Here is a 25,537-nt window from a genome sequence, read left to right on the forward strand (position 1 = left end):
TTTACCCTTAAGTAGAAATAAAATTAATAACACTAAAACAAATAGTAAAACATTAGAAAAACTTGCATTTTTATTAAAAGTGTCAAAAGTGCCACAAAAAGTGGCGTTTTACTCGTCATAAAATAAAACTTAAGCTACAATAGCGATGAGAGTGACATTTGTCGAAAAAAAATTTCGATTCCATTATCCGCCAAATGTCAAGTAGCGTAACTCTAAGCAAAACGCTACTTTAAAGCCTTTCGCAATACCAATTTGTCATTAAAAAAAAACGCCTACTACAATAAGGGTCAATACCATGATAGCTTTTTAGGTGGAGAAAAACTCAAAGAAACTTTGGCATAAAGTGTGTTATTAAGCCTTGAGGCTTTAGAATTTTCAATATAACGTTGATGTAGGGTCTAAGCATGCTCAAAATCCGAAATTTTACTGAGAAAATGGCTACATTTTTGTTTGTACTATTTTTGGTTTTATTCGAAATGAACCGAATTTGAAAATTTTTGAAGAAAATACTGAAAGATTTTAAATAAAAATTGATGTTTTGAAAAACTTTGTACTATTTTTTACAATGCTGTAATTTTTACTGCCAAATGTCACATGATGACAGTTTCAAAGGTAAAAGTGACAGCTGTCAAAATATCAGCCTATATTCAGAATGAAACCTCAAAGGGGGAAAACTCTTCAGATGAATTATTCACAGCTGCATCTAACGAGTTTCTTGGGTGAAGAAGTTTGAATTTTCACATATTTGTCATTTGAAGGGTGTTTAAAATGTTACGACAAACATTAAAAACTTGCATGAAAACCTATTTGACTGTTAAGTCAATACTGACCATTTTGTAGTATTTAAGGAGTTATTTTTTTATATGTGTGGTTTTCAAGAAGAATAACCTAATTAAGCAACGGAGCAACGTCAATCGCTCCAAATTTCTGTTAAAATGAGGAACTGCAGTTGTGACATTTTCTTAGACAGGCTGTGCCTGGAGCTTGCTCTGGATCTCGAGAGATAGATGTTGAGGCTTCAGTAATTTGGTTATATTTAGAGCGCGTTATAGATAGAGCGCGTTAATTGCATCAGCTTGTAGAGACCATCATGTTTTAGGAAGGCTTTTAAGAAGTCTATGTGAACCTAAACATTAATTTAATTTATTTCAGCGATGGGTAGAAGCAGAAAAAAAGTTTGAATACTTTTTGAACCACTCGAAAGAAACTTGTAGCCTCCTGCACACAATTAGGAGCATGAAGGCCTACTAAGTTAAGAGAATGTGCTGAACAAGGTACAAAGGTAGAAAATTCACACTTCTCCTTTAATCTTCCTTGCAAACCAGAATATTTTTCCGACATATTAGACGTATTATCATAGCTTTGTCCTCTACAATCCTCTATTGAAATATCATGATTTTAAAGAATTGTCAAGATTGTGTCAGCAAAAATATTCAGACTTTTGCTCTTGAATAGGTATATATTTTAACAAAATGGGACAGTTGCCAGGGGTTTAAGATGTTGAGGATGATAATTTCAAGGGAACGGAAATTAAATGAAACTTGTTTTTCTGTTACTGTCTTATTTCGTTTTCTATATAATTCTTTTATAGATAGGGCTCATGCCTCATGCGACGCCACTGATTGGCCCTAGCGCTCAACGGACTGTTGCGCCCCCCAATTTATTTATTTATTTTAAGAAGAAGAAAATTGCTTCAGCTGAATGTCGAGGCAGTTAGATGGACAAAAGTTTGAGGTATACTTTGTCGGCATGGTGTCGGGTTTATCTGCGTATACAAGCGAACCCAAATACGTGTTAAAACTTACGATCTATGAGGCCAAATCTTACCGGCCCACCACGATGAATAATGCTCTTACCAGAAGTTATACCTTCAACAAATTGATTGTGTCGATGCATAGCGAACCGAACTATTATTTCTGTAATGAATTTACAAGATTTGAACACGTATATATAATATTATAAAATAAATCAAGTGACAGCTGTCAAAAAGATCAACTCCGAAAAAAGTATTGCCAGATTGAAAACTAAAGTAAAGATAAATATAAATTTATTTCAAATATAATTTAAACCATTCAAACTATAACTATGAAAGAAAACTAACCTTACTTCGAAAACTACTGCTTTCTCAAGAAAGTTTCAACTATAAAAACAACAAGTTTCTAAAAATCGTAGATTCGAAAATCAAAATTCAAAAATTTTAAAAATTTCATACTTTTGTATACAATTTTTTAATTTGGCTCAAATCAAACATAAATGCGGCCGTTAAATTGAAGACCTTACGTCAAAATAGTTTACAAAAGTTCTTTTTCTCCTCCTTCATCTTGGAAGTCTTATTTTACCATCTTACTTTTATCTTTTCTAATATTTGTCTTCATAAGCTTATACGTTGGTCTTATTCCGGGTAAATTTCAAAAGCAGCCAAGTGGATTGTTCGTCTTTTCGAACCCTTGTCTTTCTACACTTTGGATTTCGAACATTTTGTTTCTTTATATTTCTATCCAAACGATGGATGCTTACATGACCTACATAAATTGTTTACAGTGGGGGATATGTACCATTAGGATTTTCTTTAAAAGTATAACTCTTGAAAATGAATCTATACAAAAACTCAATGAACATTTTTAGTAAAATTATATCCATTTTCTATATTCCTTTGTTTTGGAAATTTCTTAATATAAAATACTTATTAGATAACCTCGAATACAATCTGGGATATACTGTCAAGTAAAGATATTCGTTTTTCAGCTGCACATCAAGAATGTGAAGTGCTTTGCCAAATTCTGTATTTCCTTTCCATTTTGATATTCAACACTAATCGACATCGGTATTTTCCATATTTTTCTAAGAGTCGTAATGTTCGTAAACTTTGAACAAATTAATAGAAGTTCAAACCTCTAAGTTTACGCCAAATATAAAACTATTATGGACGATAGGTACACATTTTAAGTATTGTCTTAGAATATTTCTACAAAATTTCTTAAAAAAACCGTTGTTAATTTTGTTTGTTAATTTACTCAATGTTGCAGACTTTAATTTTGCTTTAAGGCCTACAACTATAAACTTGAACAAAAGCGATGAAAATGGAGATGAATATAATAATTTGTATACAATAAAATATTTCAAACTATCCACTCTAAATAATTATCATTTTAAATCAAAAAATTGAAAAAATAAAGAATCACTTACAATCTTTCAACATCGGCAGAAATCTTCCGTGGAACTTGTGTCAATCCACGATGCGAACAATCGACAGTTAATCCATTACACGAACAAACCCGCGGACATCTTGTCTCACTGAGGATGCCAACCCCACCGCCGGGTATATGAATCCCAACACTGGTGATGCCACCCCCATAGGGCTCAGCTGCAGCACCCGTAAATAATGCATTCGTTGCTGAACCACAAATAACATGCAACAATGCTACGCTGGACCATAGTAATAACTGAATTCTTTTCAATATCCTCCTCGATGATGCTTTCGCTCTATGATGATGCCTTAGCTGAACCCTATTCTTCTTCTTAAGGGTTGCTGATGTCGTAGCTGTTATTGTTAGCGACATTACTACCTATTTATATATTTTATTTTATGCCCCGCACTCATTCACTCATAAAAACAAAATATTCACCGTCGTCGATTTGAGCGACAATACCGACAAATGCAACAACAACTGCATTAACATTTACGAGTTTTATAATAAAAAGTAGAAACAAATATTAACAAATGAAAAAAAAAACACAACTCACTTCACTTTTCACTAAAATTAAAAGGGTTGTTTTTTATTGTCTCGTTTGTGCAACTGCAACCCAAAAGCTCTTCAATTTCAGAACTCAGATTGTTGAATAAGAATAATTTGCAAAAAATCGAAACTAGTTGATCGACGGCACGAAAATGAGATGGAAATGACGCGACGTATGGCAGTGGCAGCACCAATAACAACGGGGTACATTCACCTTCACAAATTACACCCCTTTTTTGCGCGTTTTAATTCAGCGATTTTTTTGCGCGTGCTATCGCGGATCGCCAAACAATCACAATAGGCTCGTTCGAGAGATTTTTTTTCTGTAAAAACAAGAGGACAGACAAGCTGTATTGTTCTTCAAGCTTCCCTGCCTTCACTCCAACCGAACCGGCACCGGGCACACCACAGATGACGGATGGTGACGACAAGACCGGCGATCTACAATTTTCAATTCGATTTTGATAACACAATGACGGACGACCGATGCTACGATAAAATACTTTAAAATGTGGGACACTACTTGGTGTTAAAACACGACCAACAACGCGACACGTTCCGGCAGCTGGTACACCTTTTTTATTTATCCCTCGGTTTTATATGCGCACCATTTACTTTTTACTCGCGCTGAACTCACTCCTCACGTCCTCACCAAAAAAACAAAACAAACGAACCCAAAAAGCAAAAAAAAACGAAAAAACAAATCAAACAGCACTTCACACTTTAATTTGAATTTCTCAATCGGATTAATGTAGTTTTTATTCGTATTTGCTTTTCATTGAATAAATTCACTGCGATTATGCTGCGCAAATATAAAAATATCGTCGCTCGTCTAGCAGAAGATACACCGATCCGAATCCGAGATACTCGTACTAGTACACGCCATGCCGCGCGTTTGTTTGCTTGTTGATTGAAGAGTGATTCTGATGGCTGACGCTGACGGACTTGTGGACTGACGGAGGCGGACTGCGATGATGGTGCGTTGTGCTCTATTTCCTTCTCTTTAAACTTCTTCTCTAGCCTTTTTGTTGTTGTTTTTGTAGTTGCTGCTGATGACAGTTCAGACCAGACACAGGGAGTCTCAGTCTTGAGGGTTGTTTTTTTTCAAAGAGAAAATGATTCAATACGTCAAGCCTATTGTGCACTTGACCGACCCGAAGAAGTCTTTAGAGTCTCTTTGCTTTGATGATAAAATTATTGATGATGATGATGTACAGCTGGGCAGCATCAACTACTAAACATCTGCAAATAGAGGAAGAACAAAAATAAGTAACCATAAGATATTTTTCACTTTCATGTAGGTAGGTACCTACAAAAGTACAATGTAAGGGTAAGTTGAAGAATTATAAAAATAAATAAATTTGTTTTGAATCACAAAGGGATGGAAAAATTAACAAAGCATCACGTTTACAAGATAAATGGCATATGGCAAACAAGTGAAATACCTTTCAAGGATTTTTGAGAAGTTTTCAAGGATTTAGGGGCCAGCTTATACCAGCTATCATTGAAACCAATAATTGGATTTTTTTCGGAGGTCGTTTATAGCGATCATTGGCAAATTCATGATTGAAATCCACCGGAAATTTTGTTTACTGACAGAAATCTGTTAGTGGAATTGAAACACAATTCAGTAAAAATATTGGTTTCTCCTTTTTGGCAAAATGGAATCAGCTGTTCGGAAATTTAATTTTTAGCAAAAATAATTGTGAAATTCAACTTTGTTTCTATTTTTTGGGTGATTTCCAAACGATATTATGAAATACGAACGGCAGAAAAAACGAAACCCAGAAGAACGATACTCATGGCGTAGAGCGATTATGAGAAACGAAAATGGAATCAGGAAAATGTTGCCAGCCAAAAATGAAAAATGGTCTTTTTTTAAACGCAACTAACTTCACACCTATTTACAAATGTCAAAATGTGAATGTTGGAAAAGTTTTAAGTTAAAATTTTGATTTTGATTTGCATTCGGTTCCGTAAAATATTTTTTCATTGCGATTACTTTCTTGAAAGCGAAGATGATTCTGAATCCGAAGGAGAAATGCGTGCAACAAGGTCGGTCTTAAGAGATTCATCCGACCCAATGAGCCTTTCAAGTTCCACGTAAGTAAATGAAAATCCTTTTGTTCGTCTGAAGAAGGAAGGTTTAAATATGTATTGGATGAGATTGATCCACACTTCCAAGTTTTGGTAATTGTCTAGAATAGCTACTTTTGCTAAGAACATAGAAAAAACACTCGGAAAATAGCCAAATCGGTGTATGTTTTCGTAAACTTTTATAAATAATCGAAATTAGATGTGTTACTAAGCTTTGAGGTGTTCATAGAATTGGAATTATCAATATAACGTTGATGTGGGGTCTAAGCATGCTCAAAATCCGAAATTTTATAATTTTTGGTATTATTCGAAAAATTAACCAAATTTGAAAATTTTTGAAGAAAATACTGAAAGATTTTAGATAAAAATTGATGTTTTGAAAAACTTTGCACTATTTTTTACAATGTTGTAATTTTTACTGCCAAATGTCATTTCAAAGGTAAAAGTGACAGATGTCAAAATATCAGGCTATATTCAGAATAAATTGCACTTCTCCCGATTTTTTTATTAAAGTTTACGGAAAACTACACCGATTTGGCTATTTTCCGAATTTGTTTTCTATGTTTTTAGCAAAAGTAGCTTTTCTAGACAATTACCCAAGTGTTAATTCTACATATATACCAAATGTATTGAATTAGCTGCAACACTTCGGTTTCTGGCAGAGGGTGGATATCAAAGAGGAACCGGACAGGATTTCCTTGTTAGTATGGCACAAGAAACTTTATCGGAAAATATTCTGTGCCCAAAATTTATATCATTCGCAATGACCAAAAAAAAAAAAACAAACCAAAACACAATAATGTTTGACAGTTGACAGTAACCCGCCAAAACAAAAGCTGAACGAGTGCTTGAAAGTGTTTTTTTACGATTCTAGTTTCTCGTAATCGCAATTTTACAAATACGCGCTTCTGCAATCGTTTTTCGTAATCGCAATTTCACAAATACTCCGTATTAAAAAGGATTATCGGTTTTCATAATAACCCCCCAGTATGAAGTTTGTATTTCTACTCTTAGTAAAATATCTATTAAAAGATTTGCCCATATTAAATTCAATGATATATATAACTTGTCATTTAAATTAAAGCAATGTTTTAATTATCAACGAATAATTTAGAAAGACAGAAAAGGCGTAAGTTTTTTTTTTTTTTTGACAGAAGGAAATCTTCAAAAGACACTTGGCAGTATTCGACACCAAGTACTGTGGGACTCTTAACCACTAAAACCACCTCTTCATCAGGACCAATCTTGAAGGATCGACTTATGATTTTTCTTTCTTAATTTTAAACAATCACTTTGGGGGAAGTTTAAACTTTTAATATTTTCCCATGTTTTTTTTTAGACTATAAGCTTATTAGGTTTGGTTCTTCTAAATCTCCGCATAAGGCGTAAGTAAGAACAAATTTGACCGTTATTGTCGACTAAATAATTCATTTTCAAAGAACTATTACAAAAATTGCCAAATTTTGTTTTGATTGGTGCCAAAATGAAGCTTGTGAGTTGTTTATTATTTTGCTAAAAAGGGGCGTTGGTTTTTTCACCTTAAAACCGGGAGCGTATCAGAATCTCGCTGTTTAAAATCACGTTTTTATTAAAATCCCGAAAAAAAGTTTTAAAATTCTGTCTTCAAAAATACCGATTTTTTGAAATCCCGTCTTTTAATATCCCGCTTAAACAATCGCGCGATTTTCATTGATTGCAAAATCGGGATAGTAAAAAAAACGGATTGTAAAAAAAGGGGATTACAAAAAGCGGGATTTCAAGAAACGAAAATATAAAAAGTGGGATATCGAACCCAAACCCCTAAGACCATAAAGTCCAAAATCAATATCATAGCGCATACAAAATTTTGTTTAACATTTTGTTGTTGAACGATTTTGGCAATATTACCTTCGTGCGTTAAAACATTTTTAAGTTTTATGAAATTCCAAATAAAATGAAGCGTTTGATATTATTTCCCAATAAAATTAAGGCAAGATATTTTAAATGTCGTTTCGCCTAAATAGCGAAATACGGCCAGATTCTTTAAATGCAATAATAGCCTCTCATTCACCCAATTTGGCACCTACCCTAGTGGGTTGCACGCGTTAGCATTTCCCCCTTACGTATTTGATTGTTTACCGAGTCGAAACTTTGGCCCTATTCTGCTCCTTTAAAGGATCTTTTCTCCTTATTTGCTCCTACATACAAAAAAATGAACCTCATATCATCCTTAACGATTTTTCATTATTCCCATTTTATCCTACATGAATTTTTAGGAATCTTTCCGTTTTTCAAGGCATATTTTTTGTTTGAAAAATAGATATTGTCCTTTTTCATACTTAAAAAGCCTACCTGGTCGTGTTGCTGCTCGTGAAAGAAAAAAGTTATGGTAAAGATGAAAAAGATTAATTTCAGGTTTTTTGCTATCGTCCTCATTTGATCCTAAACATCGTATTATGTCCGATAACTGCCACTATTAGGAGCAAACATTTTAACAGAAAGTGATCCTCTTTAGAATCTCTTTGAAATTAAGAGAACCTGCATTTTAGGGACCAAAATATTACCAAATTTCGACTCGGGTATACGAAACAAAAAATATTTTGGGCGTTTAGACATTTTTAAATTTGAGCGTTAAGGCATTCAACGTTTGTCTGGGTGATATGACATTTTATTCGGGATCCGTGACGTTATCTTTGTTATAAAGGGTGATTTATTAAAAGCTATAGGTCAGTTTTTCCGAAGAAAATAAAACACATACAATTCAGAAAAATGCATGAAACCTTTATTTGTACGTTCCATATTATTTAATGTTTGAAGATTATTTCATGCAAATGTTGAACTTGACTGCACCTCAAATAGTCCATCCGCTTAGTCCAATTTTGGCATACTCTTTCTAACATTTCGGTATGTATCTCACGAACAAATGCTTCAATGTTGTCTTCCAATGCGTCAATTGTAGCGGGCTTGTCTGTTCTAGACACGAGCTTTAACATAGCCCCACAAAAATAGCCTAAAGGCGTTTAATCGCACGATTTAAGCGGCCAATTGACCGGTCCTGAACGTGAAATAAAATGTTCACCGAAGTCGCCTCTCAATAAGTCCATTTTTGTGCGTGCTGTGTGGCATTTGGCACCGTGTTGTTGAAACCACATGTCATGCAAGTCAAGCTCTTGCATATTGAGCAACAAAAACTTGGATATCATTTTACGGTAGCGTAAACAGTTACATTACGATTCGCATCATGTTTGAAGAAGTACGGTCCAATGATGCCACCAACCTATAAATAGCACCAAACTTTGACTTTTTGTGGATGTATTGGTAGCTCTTGCAATGTTTCTGGCTGATATTCACTCCAAAATCGACAATTCTGCTTATTTACAAGTACGTACCTATTAAGCCAAAATTTAACTTCGTCCAACTTTCCAAGAGCCCATTCACCAAAAATTTTACATTGTAGTAGTTCGTTCGGCTTCAATTCTTGCACCAGCTGTATTTTGAAAGGCATCACACCTATGAAAGCCCTTCCGCAAAACTTTCCACGTTGTTGAGTAACAGAGGCCCAATTGCTGCGAATGGCGACGAATCGATAATTGATTGTCATCATTAAGACTGGCCGATACAGCTGCGATATTTTCTTCAGTTCACACTCTACGTACGCGTGTTGGTGGTTTAATGTCTTACATTGTTGGAATTTGGTGAGAAATTGAGTCACAATGGGCCGAAAAGCCGCTTAAGTTGGTCGATTTAACTCACCATAAAATGGAAGAAGTGCGCGATGAATTTTTTTAACAGAGCACGCATTCTGATAGTAAAATTCAATAATTTGCAAACGTTGTTCATTTGTAAAACGATTCATGGTTAAATTTTTGACCAAACTGAAAATGTTTGACAGTTAAACAAAACACGAAACGTGCCTCAGCTGTTTAAACCAGTGTTGCCAAAAAGATAATAGCTTAAAAATCACCCTATATTTTATACGACGTTACCCTTTCTTAGTTTTATGTCATTTTATGTTTGGGGTTATATGAATTCAGGTGATGAGGCATAAGAAATAATAGAAACCATAATCTTTGTAATGATCGAAATAAATGTCACAATGCCCAACCTCTATACCATAATTTTAAATGATCAAAGCTATAACTGGTCCCTAAAGTAAAGTTCTGGGTTAAATGAAGTATTTTGTTGGCGTAAGGTTTTTCACTCAAAACTATAACGTAAAAATCTTAAAATGCCATAATGCCCAAAATTGATCACTAAGACCAAAAAGTTTTAAGAAGATCGCCAAAAACCCCAAAGTCAATGTCGTATAGCCGAAATAAATTTTAAATAAAAGAACGCACAAATTGTTAATTGTAATTAGGCCTAAAAAAATTTTAAATTTGGTTCTTATGACTTTTAAGGCGTTCTAGCGAAAAGACTATACATTAAAAAAATACTATATTTGAACCAGAACTTTTTTTTTAGGGGCCAATTATGGCTATCAATGGTTTTCATCGTTTTAAATTATGTTCTGAAATTTAAAAGCGAGTAAGAGAGTTAAATTTGTTACGTTTAGTGTCCATGATAAATTTTAGATTTTTTTTACTAAATAATTTGCATTATTTAACCCATAACTTTTCTTTAATTTTTCAATAATCGATTTCAAGGAACATCTGATTTTTGTATTGTACACTTCACAAAATCGTTACACTGAAAGCGCTCCCTTTACTTTGTATTCACGACTATCAGTTTTATCTCAATGATCAATACTTACATAAAAGGCTTGATTTCAATTAGGAAATTCGGGTCCAATGATAGGTATTTTCAATGATAACCTTTCAAACTTCCAATGATTGGTTTCAATGATAAGAACCAATTAAAGCTACAATCGGTCTTTTATACAATGTTATTTTATTAAAGTGTGTACTTGGAACTAGGTATTTGAAAATTGGTTCTTTGTTTAGAAAAATCATAAATTATGTACAACCACAACACCTTTCTCACCCTACCCCAAATCACCATACAACTTTTTTCAAACTAAATAAGGGATTTTTCCATGGCAGGTTTCATTTTGCTTACTACTTGGGCATCTGCCATTGAAGCTGTCAAAATTGAAAACTACGCCATTTCTAAGAACGGAGCAATATCTGCTTCGACAAAGCAATGACGGTTATGACAAATTAAGTGATTTGGAGAATCGAAACTTTGTACGTTGCTCAAGAACATTTGACGATATTTTTGCTGTAACCCGAAGCTTTGACGAAAACCCAGGTTTTTCAATTACTCGTCAATCTTTGAAATTAGACATTCCATAAACGACATTACACTTCAGTCTTTAAAAGTCAGTTTACACAAGAAAATTAGCTGGTCGTTTACCAGAAACGTAGTATCTTCAACAATTGAATCACTAAATATATCAAAATGATCCGAAAATTCATCTACACTAATGAGGTACACCGCAGAATTGTATCATTTGCTACTCGAAAAATCTACGATAAGTCTGTTGGTTTATTGGATTATCACACTATTTGCTTTCAAAACCACTAAATAAACTACAAATTTAGAAAGAGGGCATGATATTGAATCTTGGGTTTTTCTTAAACTACCTGAGACATACTTTTTTTGTCTATAAAAATAAACTTTTAAGAATGTACCTGAGTTATGGGAACTATCTGCAAAAAAAAAACAAGAAATAGGTCATGAACAGTGGGCGTGGCAGTCACCTTTCATTTAAAGTGCGAATTCATGCGACTCAATCGCTGACTTAAAATCTTTTTAAAACGATTGTTATCCAAAGATTGCATGCAGAGGTATGTTACTCTGAATTCTTGGTATTGTTTCAAAATATTTGAACTCTTTGTATCTTTAAAATACCGCACTGTAGTCTGTAGTCTACGATGCTAAAAAAAGAACTAAACAGAACTATTTAAAGAATTCGAATGTTGTGTAAAGTGGAATTCTATATGTTGTAATAGAATTGGAAGTTCTGCACAATTGAATTGCAGGTGGTATCATGTATAGTTTCACACTTTTTCGGTCTGGTTTCTGAAGGTTATCGCATAGAGGGAAGTTATTTTTATAAATAAGTTTCATTTGGACGGGGGTAGTTGATATGTTCATCTGTTGTTTAATATTATCATTAATTTCTTAGCTAAGAGCTGTTGATTTTTAGATCTTACAACACTGTGCAATCTTGTTGACAGATTTGTTTTAAGAAAAGTCAACATTGGCAGGGTAAAAAGTGACAGTTCAAACTATTGGCTGATACTTGTTTCTAAAAATCGATCTGGTGATAGACAACAAACTGAAAAGTTAAAACTTTAAATTGAATTAGTCAACGCAGTAGTAGCAGTAAAACAGCTTACCAAGTGGATGAGAAGGGTTCTTCACAAATGGCCTGAAAATACTTTAAATTTGCGAAATGTTTCTGGCAATTTTTTTAACACTGTTGTATTTATTTTTAACAAGTACAATACATATTTGAAGTATGTAAAGTTTGATTTTACATATTTTTAACTTGACAAATGTAAGAAGATGACAGTTTTAAAAGTAACAGCTGCCAAAGTAAAGAGCTATTTAAAATGAAACCTCTTATTAGAAAACAACCCTTTAATTAAAAAATATTAACATTATTTTCAAAAAAGGTGAACTTTTTTTCCCGGACTACCCCTAGTAATCAAAAATTGTGTCATTTACTATAAAATTCTCCATCAACAAAGATACCTATATATATGAACATAGGTAGATTAATTACAAAAGATCTCAAATTTCATAACAAAATTCGATAAAAACCAATAATTAATGACTCATCATACCATAAAATAGAATAAAGAACAACCTAACCCCATTATCCAGGAACTCATTTAAAAACTAAAAGGTACCCCACAGCTACAACCTATAACAAAACTAAACAAATCGTCCATTTTAATGCCAACAACACCTTTCATTTTATAAAGGTTTAGAGACGACGACAAACGTAGCGTAGGTAAGGTACACATCGTACACATCGTGTTTATAGTATTAATACAAAACAAAAGCAAACTTATACCTCCCTTATCTTGATTGTCTCACATCGTTTTCAAAACCTCACTACCTTACCATCAGCTTTGTGTGTTTTTTTCTGTTTTTGTGCTGCCCGCCCGTATGGCTCCAGGAAGGCCGCATTAAACAAACTATACAAAACTCTTCTCTGATAAGCGAAGAAGACGACCGACCGCCCGACGACGACGACGGGACGGGACGGGACGGGACGGCACAGAATGAGTGTATCGCTATATAAGTAGAGAAAGACAATTTGAAGATCGATTATATCTTGTTAAAAAGTAGGTAATATGTGATGACTTAACTCGAACTCGAACTCAAACTCGAACGTAATGCAAATGCCCTGAGATTTTGCTTGAAGAGGAGGAATCTCTGCCCTGCTTTTCCTAGCTTCTCATTTTAAAGTACAAAACCAAATAAAATTAAGGGTTTTATTGTGTCAATATCCCTCTGAAGTGAGGTTCGAGACAAAAACACATCAGATTGGGGGATGGCGGCGCAGGAGGTTTGAGGTGTAGAATAGGTTAGGTGGTGAGTTTGGAGAGATTGTGGTTTAGGTCTGGGGATGAAAAAAAAACATTGATTGGAGATGGGGCAAAAGCTATGAGATAGAAAAAAGGTATAGAAGAATTGAGACACTGTCCCTTTTTCCATCTTAAAAGGATATAGAGCAGAGATAGACACATTAGAATAACACTCTAACACCCTCAATGTGGGGGAAAGGGTGGGTGTTGGGCGTATCTTCTCTTATTTTTATCGCAAACCCAAAATCCCTTTTACTGCTATTTTTTTGGGATTACTTTGTGATGAGACATGGAAATGCAGGGATTACGTTTGGCATTTCGCATTTTATGAAGAAAATTCCAACGCACATTTTCTTCTCTTCTCATTCCTTAAGATTTTCTTTTTCTTCCTCTTCTATTTTTTTGTTCATTTATTTTTTCTTTTTCTTCTTCTTTGATGTACCAAGAAAAAAAAAGAAGAAAGAAAGCAATTGACAAAAATCTTGGTAAATTGCTTCATTTGATTTCCTAATTTAATGAGCGTTCGCAGTCTTGTCTGTCATAGTCGTCAATTTAACCAATTAATGTGGCGGGCGGTAGTGGTATAGCGGTAGTGATTGTGCGAGAACATAGCCATTAGCATTTTGGGTGGGATGATTGTGGGGAAGGTCTTCCAATTTACCTACCGCACGATAACGATGATGATGACAATGGGAATAAGTTATAAGTAGATCAGCCCAAGACAACAAACAGATGAATAAAGTTTCTTTAAAGTAAGTTTAATTCGCTAACAGTCAATCAACATTAAGAGCGAAGGGAATTAAAAGAATTTTAATTCATTGAGTTTATTTTTTTTATTTTTTAAAATAGTAGCTATCTACAGTTGCGGTCATACAAAAAGCACATAATTGTGACTCAAAATATTTTGAATGATTAAGACGCATTGCTTTGTGGACATGGTTGAAGAGGATTGACGAAAGCCTTCAAATTCCAAACTCAACCCCTAATGCACATCACACGCTATAATAAAGAGTATAGGATGCGAACCACACTGATATTTTTCCATTCGTTCATGCGTCTGTCGATATTTCTTGCATTTTTATAAAATATTGAAAACAACATTTAGTTTGAGATAACAAAAGTTTGAACCATTATCTTTCTTTATTTTAAGATGTTAACATTTTTTTTTCGGTTTTTAGTTGAAAATTTTCGTTTTATTGTAAAAAAGTTTTAAACTTGATTGTTCTAAGAAACAAACTACAATATTTAAGACATGATAAAATAAGTTTGATTTCAATATTTGTTTCTTTTTCCTGAGATTTTTTAGTGGAAAACCATTTCTTTACCAATTTTTAGTATCATATTTCTAAGCTTTTTTTTATGAAAATATTGGCGATAGAATTTTTGGAGGAAGATTATACTACGTTAGCAAGATTTGGTATGGAAACAAGTAATTTTGAAATAAATACCTTTATTTCTTTCCAAGATAATCGAATAGGACATCAGTTTTCAAAAAAAAAATAGATTTTTATTTGTTATAAAGAAAAATGTCAATTGGATTATTGCTTAAAGCTTTAACAAACGTTAAAAAAACGTGTTTCATAAGATATGAATAGTTTGAAGTCAAAATCTTTAATTGTTACCAAATATTAGAGTCGAACGTCTATTTTGACCAAGTTGAAGTAGAATTTTTCTAAAAATTTCACCAGACGTCTAAAACGTTTTTTTTTATGCATACAATTGTTTTTATGATAGCAAAATATTCGAGTGACAAAAATTGTGTTTTCTTCAGCTTTTTTACGAGTTTTTAAAGTTGGCTTATTTTTCGAATTGAATTTATTTGGCATCACGTCACAAAAAATTAATTGAATTTTCTAGCGTTATTGGTTCGTGATTTTTTATACAGATGGATCAAAAAACGATGACGGGGCTGTTGGAGGCGTATAATTTGACCAACTTTATCTCTGGCTCTTATTTCGTCATCCCAATCACTGTAGGTAGCCAGAACTTCTGGGGATCAAAAAAGCCATTTCTTGCCTCAGAGAAAACGTGTTATCGAATAACGCATCTTTTCAGATTAGTCAAGATGCCATAAAATCACTGGAAATCAGAGTTGTCAATCATCTTTTGTGGAGATGACAGTTCAAAATACACCTTATCTAGGTGCCTAGTCATTGAGACATTTCAGGAACCTGCAATGCTGACGAACTTGCAAAATATGAAATGGATTTACCAACAAATCCAACATCTTGTAAGCTAATGCTTAATCATGATAAACGCTCTAAAAACTCATTTCGGTTGGTAGATTGCACATAAGCTGAGTTATAGGTGTTCTAACAGGACATTGTCTAATGGATATGCATGCTTTTCGACTGTACGCGATTTTTGCAAAAGCTGCATGGATAAAGAAGATGAGGCGACACTGTGCCAGTTTTTATGTCCATGTCCTGACCCTTCACAAAGACGAAGAACTTGGGGACTTCTACTACAAGAACCTAGTGATGTAAGAAATTCTGGCATCCATTATTTCAAGTAGATTGGATTTAAAATCTATGTTCTTTAAACATTTAAAGAGTTTATAATTTTTAAATTTTGTTGCTTGTCGAACATCTTCAAAAGTTTCAACTTTTCAACTAAATTTTGGTGGTAACTGCTTAGAAAACAAATTTGGAGTCACTCGAAATAAAGAACCCTAAATTCCATCTTTTGACAGTTAGAGTGTGGTGTTTGCAGTTTGACGTCAAGTGGAAATCAACACAAGTTTGAAAGGAAGGGGATTTTTGGACTAGATCATTAAATTAACACAAAAAATCCTATTTCGATTTTCAGTGTATACAACTTTTCGTACTGCCACTGTATGTCCGGATTATATAACTTGAAAAATTCTGAATGCTCAGAAATTCTTAAAAATAATCGAAGTAGCTTTAAGTTAAGATAAATAAAAATTTGAGACAGTTAGCAAGTATTTATTTCGTTCAGATATGATAATGTCTAAAACGGTACAATATTTTTCGTATAATTTTTCTCTGCTGGTTCGTTTCAGAAACCCTTTAAACATGCACTAAAATATCAGTATTTTAAACTTCCCATATAAAGTAATTGTAATGGGTCCGAAAATTGAAAATTTTGACATTTCTCGACGCTTTAAAGCTCTTAGAGTCGTCCATAGCTCAAGAACCAGTAAAGACATCGACTTCAAATGAATTTTTGTATACAAATAATAATGCGGAAATATGTAGAAAGGGCTCTCAAGAAAGCAGCTTAAAAAGAGGTTAACATTTTGGTTAACCCTAAATATCTCACGAACCAATAACGCTAGAGACTTGAATTAAATTTTTTATTACTGTAACGTGATACGGAACAAACATATTTTAAGAAAAAAAAAGAGTGTGGGATGCGACCCACACCGATAACTTCCCATCCCGTCTATCGATTTGTCTTGCTTAAAAGTTTGTCTATATGTACTCGTATCAATTTTTACCAAATTTGCGTAATATTTTTTGTAGATTTTATTTTTTTATGAAAAAAAGGACTGTTGGATTTTTATATAAAAATTACTGAATATCGAAAACAATATTTTCTGTGAAATAAAATAAGCTTAAAGCCAATATTTTTAATTTTTGGAAAGCTATTTAAGTCGAAAGTAAATTTTTACCAAGTTTTGGTATTGTTTTTTTAGAGTTTTATTTTTTGTAAAAAAAACTGTCAATTCGATTTTTTCAATATTTTATCGAATGTTGAAACAATATTTCCTATAAAATAAAATTAGTTTGAAGCCAATATTTCAAATTTTTGAAAAGATATTTGAATCGATGTTCAATTTTTACCATCTTTTGTTAATTTTTGTCGGTTTTTAATTTTTCTGTAAAAAAATTGTCAATTCGCTTTTTTTTAAAATGTTACTGAATGTTGACATCAATATTTTTTGAAAGATAAAAGATTAAAGCTAATATCTCAAAGTTTTGAAAAGATATTTGAGTCAAAAATCAATTTTTACCAACTTTTATTAATTTTTGTTTAGGTTTTTATTTTTTGTAAAAAACTGTCAATTCGATTTTTCTCAGAATTTTAATGAATGTTATAAACAATATTTTTTATAAGATAAATTAATATTGAAGCCCAAATTTCAAGTTTTTGAAAAGATATTTGAATCGATATTCAATTTTTACCAATTTTGAGTAATGTTTTTTTTAGTTTTTATTTTTTTATAAAAAAACTGTCAATTCGATTGTTCTCAGAATTTTATCAGATGTCAAAAACATTCGTTGCACAAAATTGTTTTAGATATGAAATCATGTTTTAGTCTTAAAATTTTGGAGGTGACAATTTTTTTTGGAGGACGAAAAAAACGTCGCGAACGTACGGATGTACGAACGTACATACACACGCACGCACAGACATCTTTCTAAAAATCTTTTATTTCGACTCTAGGGACCTTGAAACGTCGAGAAATGTCAAAATTTTCAATTTGACAAATCGGGGCCATTACAATAACTTCCTATGGGAAGTTTTAAATAAAAAAACATTTGTGACCTCGAAGATTTCACGAACAAAAAATGATTTTATCTCCAAAATACTTTTTTTAAACGAATGTTTTTAATATCTGGTAAAATTTTGAGAAAAAATCGAATTTACAGTTTTTGTAAAAAAAATAAAATACCTAAAACAAACATTACTAAAAGTTGTTTAAAATTGATTTTCGACTCAAATATCTTTTCGAAAATTTGAGATTATGGGTTTCAACTTATTTTATCTTATAAAAAATATTGTTTTCAACATTCGATAGTTTTGAGAAAAATCAAACTGACAGTTTAAAAAAAGAAATAAAAACCTAAAAAAAATAGTAAAAAGTTCGTAAAAATTAATTTTCGACTCACAATATCTTTTTAAAAGTGAGAGATTGGCTTTAAACTAATTTTATTTTTTAAAAAATATTCTTTTCAACATTCAGTTACATTCTTTGAAACATCAAATTGACAGTTTTTTTTACAAAAAATTAATAACCTACAAAAAAAATTAAGAAAAAATGGTAAAAATTGATTTTCGACTTAAATATCTTTTCAAATCTTTGAGATATTGGCTTCAAACTAATTTTACTCACAGAATAAAATTAAAATCCAACAGTCAGTTTTTTTAAGAATAAAGAAAATCTTCAAAAAATAGTAAGCAAATTAGTAAAAATTGATGTTCGGTTTAAATAATAGAAGAAATTGACTTTAAATTAATTTCATTCATCCAATTTATATTTGTTTATATAAGAAATAAAGACTTTTAAAGAAATGCTACTAAAATTGGTAAAAAATTGTTATCGACTAAAAATCTCGTTAGCAAAAATAGATTTAGAAATCAAACTAATTCATCATAATTATGCGAAATGTTTTTAGTGATTTTTAAATTTCGTAGAATAATTTAACTCATAACTTTTTAAACAAAACACTAAAACACGCAAACCTTTCAAGCAAGACAGATCGACAGACGGGATGGGAATTTATCAGTTTGGGTCGCATCCTAACCACTTTTTTAATGATTGAATTCCACTTTCTTAAACTGAATTTTCTTCCCTTGAACCTTGAACCTTAACAACAGGTTAGAATACGCTTTTAGAGAGCTTAGGAAAATACAACTTTACTTGTTTTAGATCATAGAATTATTAAGTAAACACTTTAATAGTGCTAAGATGCAATTTGAATCAGATGAGTAATACAAATAATAAGTTGTGATTTATTATTAACTTATCTATCTTATTTCCTCAGAGATATATACAAACATAAATACATCGTTATCAGCTACACGTAGTGTCTTTATATATGTTTGTAGGCTCAAAAGACATCAGCCACTGATTTAATTAATTTTTATTATTGAACTTTCACCTCAAAAACATCTTTATCGATGCAAGAATTACAAAAAAAAAACATATTTAATTTTGATTAATCATCTTCCTGCAAACATGATTTACAATAAAAAATTGATTAATCTCTTTTTTACTTTTGAACAAGTTTTTATACATATTTTTGATTAATAATCCCAATCAATGAGATGTTTTGGTTGTTTTGGGAAGAACAAACAAAAAAATATGGAATTTTGATGAACGACAGTTCCAGCTGAGATTAACACTAATCTTTGTTAATACTTTCAAAATCTTACAGAAAAGAAACACAAACTTTTATTATATAATATTTGGTGTCAAATTTCCTTAAAAAAAGGCTTGAATCTGGAAATGAACATGTAAACTTCTTCTATTTTTTAAATAATTTAAATAATATTGTTGATAGGCTGGTTTTTAATAAAAGTGTAATCAACAAGTTTTCTGTGGGAAATGATAAATATGCATTACAATTATTTTTCGTGTAGATAAATATCGGTTCCCATCAAAATTAATAATAATCATCGATTTTCATTTAGACAGACATTTCAAGGCAAATTTCATTAAGGGAAAAGAACCTTTACACACTTCCATTCCACCATTCGCCATTAACAATCGATAAACTACAGGAAGGTAAATGGATACATGTAGTGAAGATATTATTTACCTTCTCTAGACAATCATCATATGCACTTTGCCCTTTATTCAATTAATAATAATATTTGAAGGTTATATTTTGAATTGATGGATTAAATTGTCAATTAAACTTGATCATGTTGTTTTCTTGAGTGTGACAAAATTGTTTCGGAATGTGTAACTGGATGACGGACGCACGATGGACGTATAATGAAAGTTTACCATTTATCAATCCCATGTAGTTACATATATTTCAAAATCGTATGGATACAATAATTTCTTGTAAACTCTAAAAATCTATTTAAAGCCCGTTCTTAGTTGTGAACATTTGTAGGACCAGAGTATTTGCTTATATCAATGCGTAAATAATAATAAAGATTTTTGAGTATTTTCGATCTAAGTTATTCTTGTTTTTTTTAGTCAAGGAATATTTAAAATATTTCTAAAAACTCCCCTTAAAACCTGTAGCAAGTTGTGCAACAAACTTCGAAAGGTGTAAAAATGAAACACTGTTTCACATTTGGGCAATTTTAATAGAAACCGTTTATTTTACTTTATAAATTCTTTGACAGGGTTCAAGAAGAGTGAGCCAAAATTAATATGTGTCAACGTCAACCAAATGTTATTCAAGGAAAAGGATCCAGTTTTACTAAGAATTTCTTTTAAAAATTGGCCTTAACATTATTTCTTTCAGAAAATAATGAACACTTATCAAAATTATAAAGCAAAGTCTAACTTTTCATATTTTAGTTTTTCCTTATAAATTTAGTTATTGAGATACTATGAGTAAAATTTGTTTGTTAAAATCCAATAGTAAATGAAAAAAATTGTATTCTGTGTTTGTCCTTGTCATTATTTCGTAGAGTGCATACAATTGTATACAATTTGAAAACAACAATAATATTTAGGAAGACTTGGGTGTATACTCACTTTTTTGTTTGTTAATTTTGTATCAAATTTAACCTAATTCTGTTTGAACGATGATCTATGGATATCAAACTTGGATAGTGTTAATCTTTTGATTAGTTTTTTTTTTTAAAGCTACAACCAGAACATTATTCAGACTGATAAAACAAAATTATCGCTATCAGTCTTATCCGTTTTTTATTCAATTCTTCGTACTTCGTGAAACAAGTTGAATTTCTGCATTATCCGCATTAATTTTTCTATTAAATTTTATTACTTTATTCTAATTCGTTTTGCATTTTTGTCCTTAGCCTTAAGTCCAGAAGCAACTTCCCGTAGTAAGCTAACAACTTTGAAACATGGTACAAACAAAATGAAACGAATGTTCGATTTACCATTTTCTCGTTCTAATTGATCAAAATGAGTAGATATTAAGCCACGACCTAAAGGTGTATGTCTATTGGTTGCCTAAATTTTATTTATAAGCGCATTAAAGAAGCACGCATTTGTTTGGCAAAACCTTGAAATGATGGTAACTTGAAGAAGGTGCTTTACTTTTCATTAACAATTTTGATGAGACTGATTGAATATTGAAAGTATTAAAATACCAGAAGAACTGCAACTAAGATCCGTGACAAACGGCCATTTCTTCTTGTTTTTTTAATAGGTTTTAAAAGCTTAAAAAAATAAAAAGCAAATAGAAAGCCATATTTAAAGCAGCTCACTTAAAAGGATAATGTAGAGAATGATTAATCAAACACCCAACTCGAAGGAATTGATTTGTTGTTACCATTTGAAGTACAAACACGCCTGTCTTACCTTTAAAAATGCGATCATAGTGCAAATACTACCGATCCTTACCCAATCTAACACAACATACGTATTAGACTGTCTTATAAATTTCTCTTATTTTATGATCAATAAAGAATAAGAAAGTATAAGAAAGTATTTCAAAAAAACACATACAATTCAGAAAAATGCTTGAAATCTTTATTTGAATCGATGCGCCTCAAATGGTCCATTGAGTTAATCCAATTTTGGCATAGTCTTTCCAACATTTGGGACGGTATCTAACGAATAAATGCTTCAATGTTGTCTTCCAATGCGTCAATTGAAACGACTTTTCTGTACAAATATGAGCTTTAACATAGCCCCACAAAAAAGTCAAAAGGCGTTAAATCGCACGATCTAGGTGGCCAATTTAACTGTCCCGAAGGTGAAATGAAATGTTGAAATGGTGTGGTTCAAACGCCTTGTTGAAAACACATGTCATGCAAGTTAAGCCCTTGTATTTTGGGCTTAAAAAGTCGCGCTCACCATTCACAGTAACGTTACGATTCGCATCACCTTTAAAGGAGTACGGTCCAATGCCACCGGCCTATAAACCGCACCAAACTGTGACTTTTTCTGGATGCATTTATAACTCTTGCAATGCTTCTGGATGATATTCGCTTCACGTTGCAGGTGAAATGCATCACACCTAAATCCTTCGGCAAAATTTTCCACGTTCCGCGTGAATAACGGAGTTCCAATTGCTGAGTACGGCGACGAATCAATAATTGATGGTCATCATTAACACCGGCTGATAAAGCGTGTTGGTGGTTTATTGTCCAATAATATAGTGCGAAATTTAGTCACAATAGCCACTTCAGTAGGTCGATCAAACTGACCATAAAATGGAAGAAGTGCGCGAATAACTTTCTAAACAGAGCACACACGTTTGAAAGACGATTTTTGGTTAAATTATAGACCAAACTGAAGATGTTTGACAGTTAAACAAAACACGAAACTTGCGTCAGCTGTTTAAACAAGTATTACCAAAAAGATTATAGTTAAAGAATCACCCTTTATCAGCGTAATCTCAATTGCCGAGTCAGCAGACCCACCAAAGACCTAATATTCACAATATAGCAATTCTTGGTAACATCGACGAATTTCGAGCCGAAACCAACAATTGAAGTATACGAACTCCGGATCCCAGCAAAACTTATATTTTCGTTCAACGTTAGAAAATTCACAATACAAGTTGCAATATTACGGATAAGCTCTTTTAAACTCGCTTTGTGAATTATTCAAGGTAATCTCAGAACAAATACTTCGTATTTCAGGTTTGAAAGTCACAAAAAGTATTATGAAGATTGAAGAACATCCGAAACTTGTTGCTCTTAAATTAAACGAAGGTTAGACCAAATGTACCTATTATTAATCAACAACAAAGAATAAATTTACCACATAGGGCAAAACGTTACTCTCTTGATAGCAGTTACTTCGACGGAACTATATCGAGTTTCAATTTTCAGTTTCAGAGTTAATATAAACCACATTTACAAATGACACTGTAGATTTGGCGAAGAGTTTTCTGTGCCTAAGAAAATTAGATTTAGAAAATTTCGGAAAAACTGAATTTTGATGGATTGCTCTATTTTTTCGTTCTTAAAACTTTCAAAAAAGTACTTGATATCTCAAGGTTTTGTTCGTTACTGTTTAAATTGTTTACAGTGCTATTGAAACAATTAAATGGGCTACAAATCATTAATACTAGACAAAGTACCACATAGAGGATCTATTCACTCTCAGTATTTTTTTCCATAGACAATTTATTGTAATTGGTCTGATTTTTCGAAATGAAAATTTTGACATTTCTCGACGTTTCAAGGTACATTAGTACATTCGTTACACTTTTTTTTCACTTAATAATTTTTTAATCAGAACATACTCTTTAGTTATGAATTACATTATTTTAAATCATAAGTCACTTCACTTGCTTCATTTGAATAATAATTTTTGAATTCCTAGGTCATTAACTTGCTCTTGACTTAATTTTTTTAATGCATAAGTCACTAACTGACTTAGGAATTAAATCTTTCTTAATTTATAAGTCACTAACTAACCAAAGTTTTTGCAACTCTGGTCACCTCGAACATTTATTGAACAAAAAAAAATAATTTGACAAACCAAAGTTCTTGACTTTTGGTTCAATTGTTCAAAAAATCGAAATGACAAATAAAATTACACAAAATTGGTAAAACTGATTTTCAACTCAAATATCTCGTGACTTAATTAAGGTATTGACTTTGAAATTATTTTATTCTATAAAAAATATTGTTAAGACAAGGTAATGGTTTTAAAAAAAATCCAATTGGCACTTTTTTCAGAAGAAATACAAATTTAAATAAATGTTTTGAAATTGTATTGCGACTAAAATATCTCGGGGAAAAAAAACAGGTGTTGAAATCAAACTTATTTAATCATACGCTAAAAATATGGTTGCGAAAGATTTGTTTATGACTACTGCCTCTTGCAAGGAATGTTTAAATAATCTTACATTAGCCGTTCAGATTCGAAATAAAGTTGTAGGTCCCGTCTATCCTTGAAATAACGCGCACCCAGGAATAGAATGGAGAGTTGTAAGTCACAAAACTAAAACCTTTAAAAATAACTAAAATCTGATTACAAATTATTTTTCAACACAATTCCTTCAGAACAAAGAAAGATATTGCCTTCAAACTTGGGCCTTACTATGTAACTCGATTCTATAATGAAATCAAATTCAAAAATTGGTTCTATGTATCTATTTGACTACTTTCGAAAGAACGAGTATAGAAAGTTCTAGTAATGCCAACTACATATTATATTCTTTTCGAATAAACGAGGAACTACGTAACTCAAAATAAGGAAAAATCGAAAATAATCACTCAACAACAAATGTTTTTCCGAGCGAAGTTTTTTTTCTCGAGTTGTAAGTAAAATGTTGAATATGAAGTCCATCTACCACCTCAATTACACCTGGAATTCGTGATTTTTCCAAAAACTGTGTTTGGACTTTCATTTCTGTTTCACATTCATTTCAAAATTCATCATCAGTGGGCATATGACTCTTTCGTTTGAAGTCAAAACTTCGGCAAGTATTTTTGACATGGTTTGCTGTGCAATTTAAGCGTTCTTGTCACCACCGATTTGGTTATGATACCCAACTGTTACCAAAAATCTCGATTTTTCTGCGTTTAATTTGCTAGTACCGTTCTTCATTTCCTTGCAAATTAAACCAAATTCCAACGGTGTCCATTTTTTTAAATAATTATTCTTGTTCAAAATTTGATGTTTTTTGTTTGTTTTCAAAACTGTCAAACAAGTCGATACTCATTCGAAAGTACACAATTCTTTGAAAACAAGTTGGTATAACCGGCATCTGATTCTACTTTCATACGTAGTACGATTTGAAAGTCTGATGAAACCTGGACAGCCTCTCCAACCGAATCTCTTGAGCTACTGATGAAGACGCACTTTCCGGGTTGCGAGAGTGATAACCCCGAATCGCTTGAAACCACAGAGCTAAACGTAGCTCATATGGAGCAAGTCAATTCCGTTATAACCACAGAAAATATTTTGTGGGCCATCAATACTTCATATAAATCCCCAGGCATGGATGGCATACTGCCATTTATGCTTCAAAAGTTGCATGATGTGGCAGCTCCATGGCTGGAACAAATTTTCAAAGGATGTCTCCTTCTCAAACATGTGCCCATGTCGTGGAGACAGGTCAAAAGTAGTTTTTATCCCGAAAGTGGGTAGGCGAGGTCACGAATCCGCGAAGGATTTCAGACTAATAAGCTTAAAATCTTTTGTGCTTAAATCCTTGGAGCGCATTCTTGATTACCATTTAAGAGAAATCCTAGTTGCACGACCTCTCGAAAGCTCTCAGCATGCTTATCTTAAGGGCAAATCTATGGACACTGCCCTCCATGAGGTAGTGCGTACCGTAGAACAAACAATCCATTATAAAGAATTTACTCTTG

At 32.3% G+C, this 25,537-nt stretch overlaps 1 protein-coding gene across 6 annotated transcripts in view; it reads right to left on the reverse strand.

Annotated features, from left to right (window-relative positions):
* LOC129940367 (protein slit) overlaps window positions 1–25,537 on the reverse strand; it is a 224,096-nt gene that overhangs the window by 109,833 nt on the left and 88,726 nt on the right. For all 6 annotated transcript variants that reach the window (XM_056048685.1, XM_056048683.1, XM_056048682.1 and 3 more), the window contains exon 3: window positions 3,187–4,979. In XM_056048685.1, coding sequence (XP_055904660.1) covers window positions 3,187–3,560 — 374 coding nt within the window. In that variant the 5' untranslated portion in view covers window positions 3,561–4,979. The remainder of the gene's footprint in view (window positions 1–3,186; window positions 4,980–25,537) is intronic.

Source organism: Eupeodes corollae, chromosome 1 (assembly GCF_945859685.1).
Source record: "Eupeodes corollae chromosome 1, idEupCoro1.1, whole genome shotgun sequence".
NCBI lineage: Eukaryota > Metazoa > Arthropoda > Insecta > Diptera > Syrphidae > Eupeodes > Eupeodes corollae.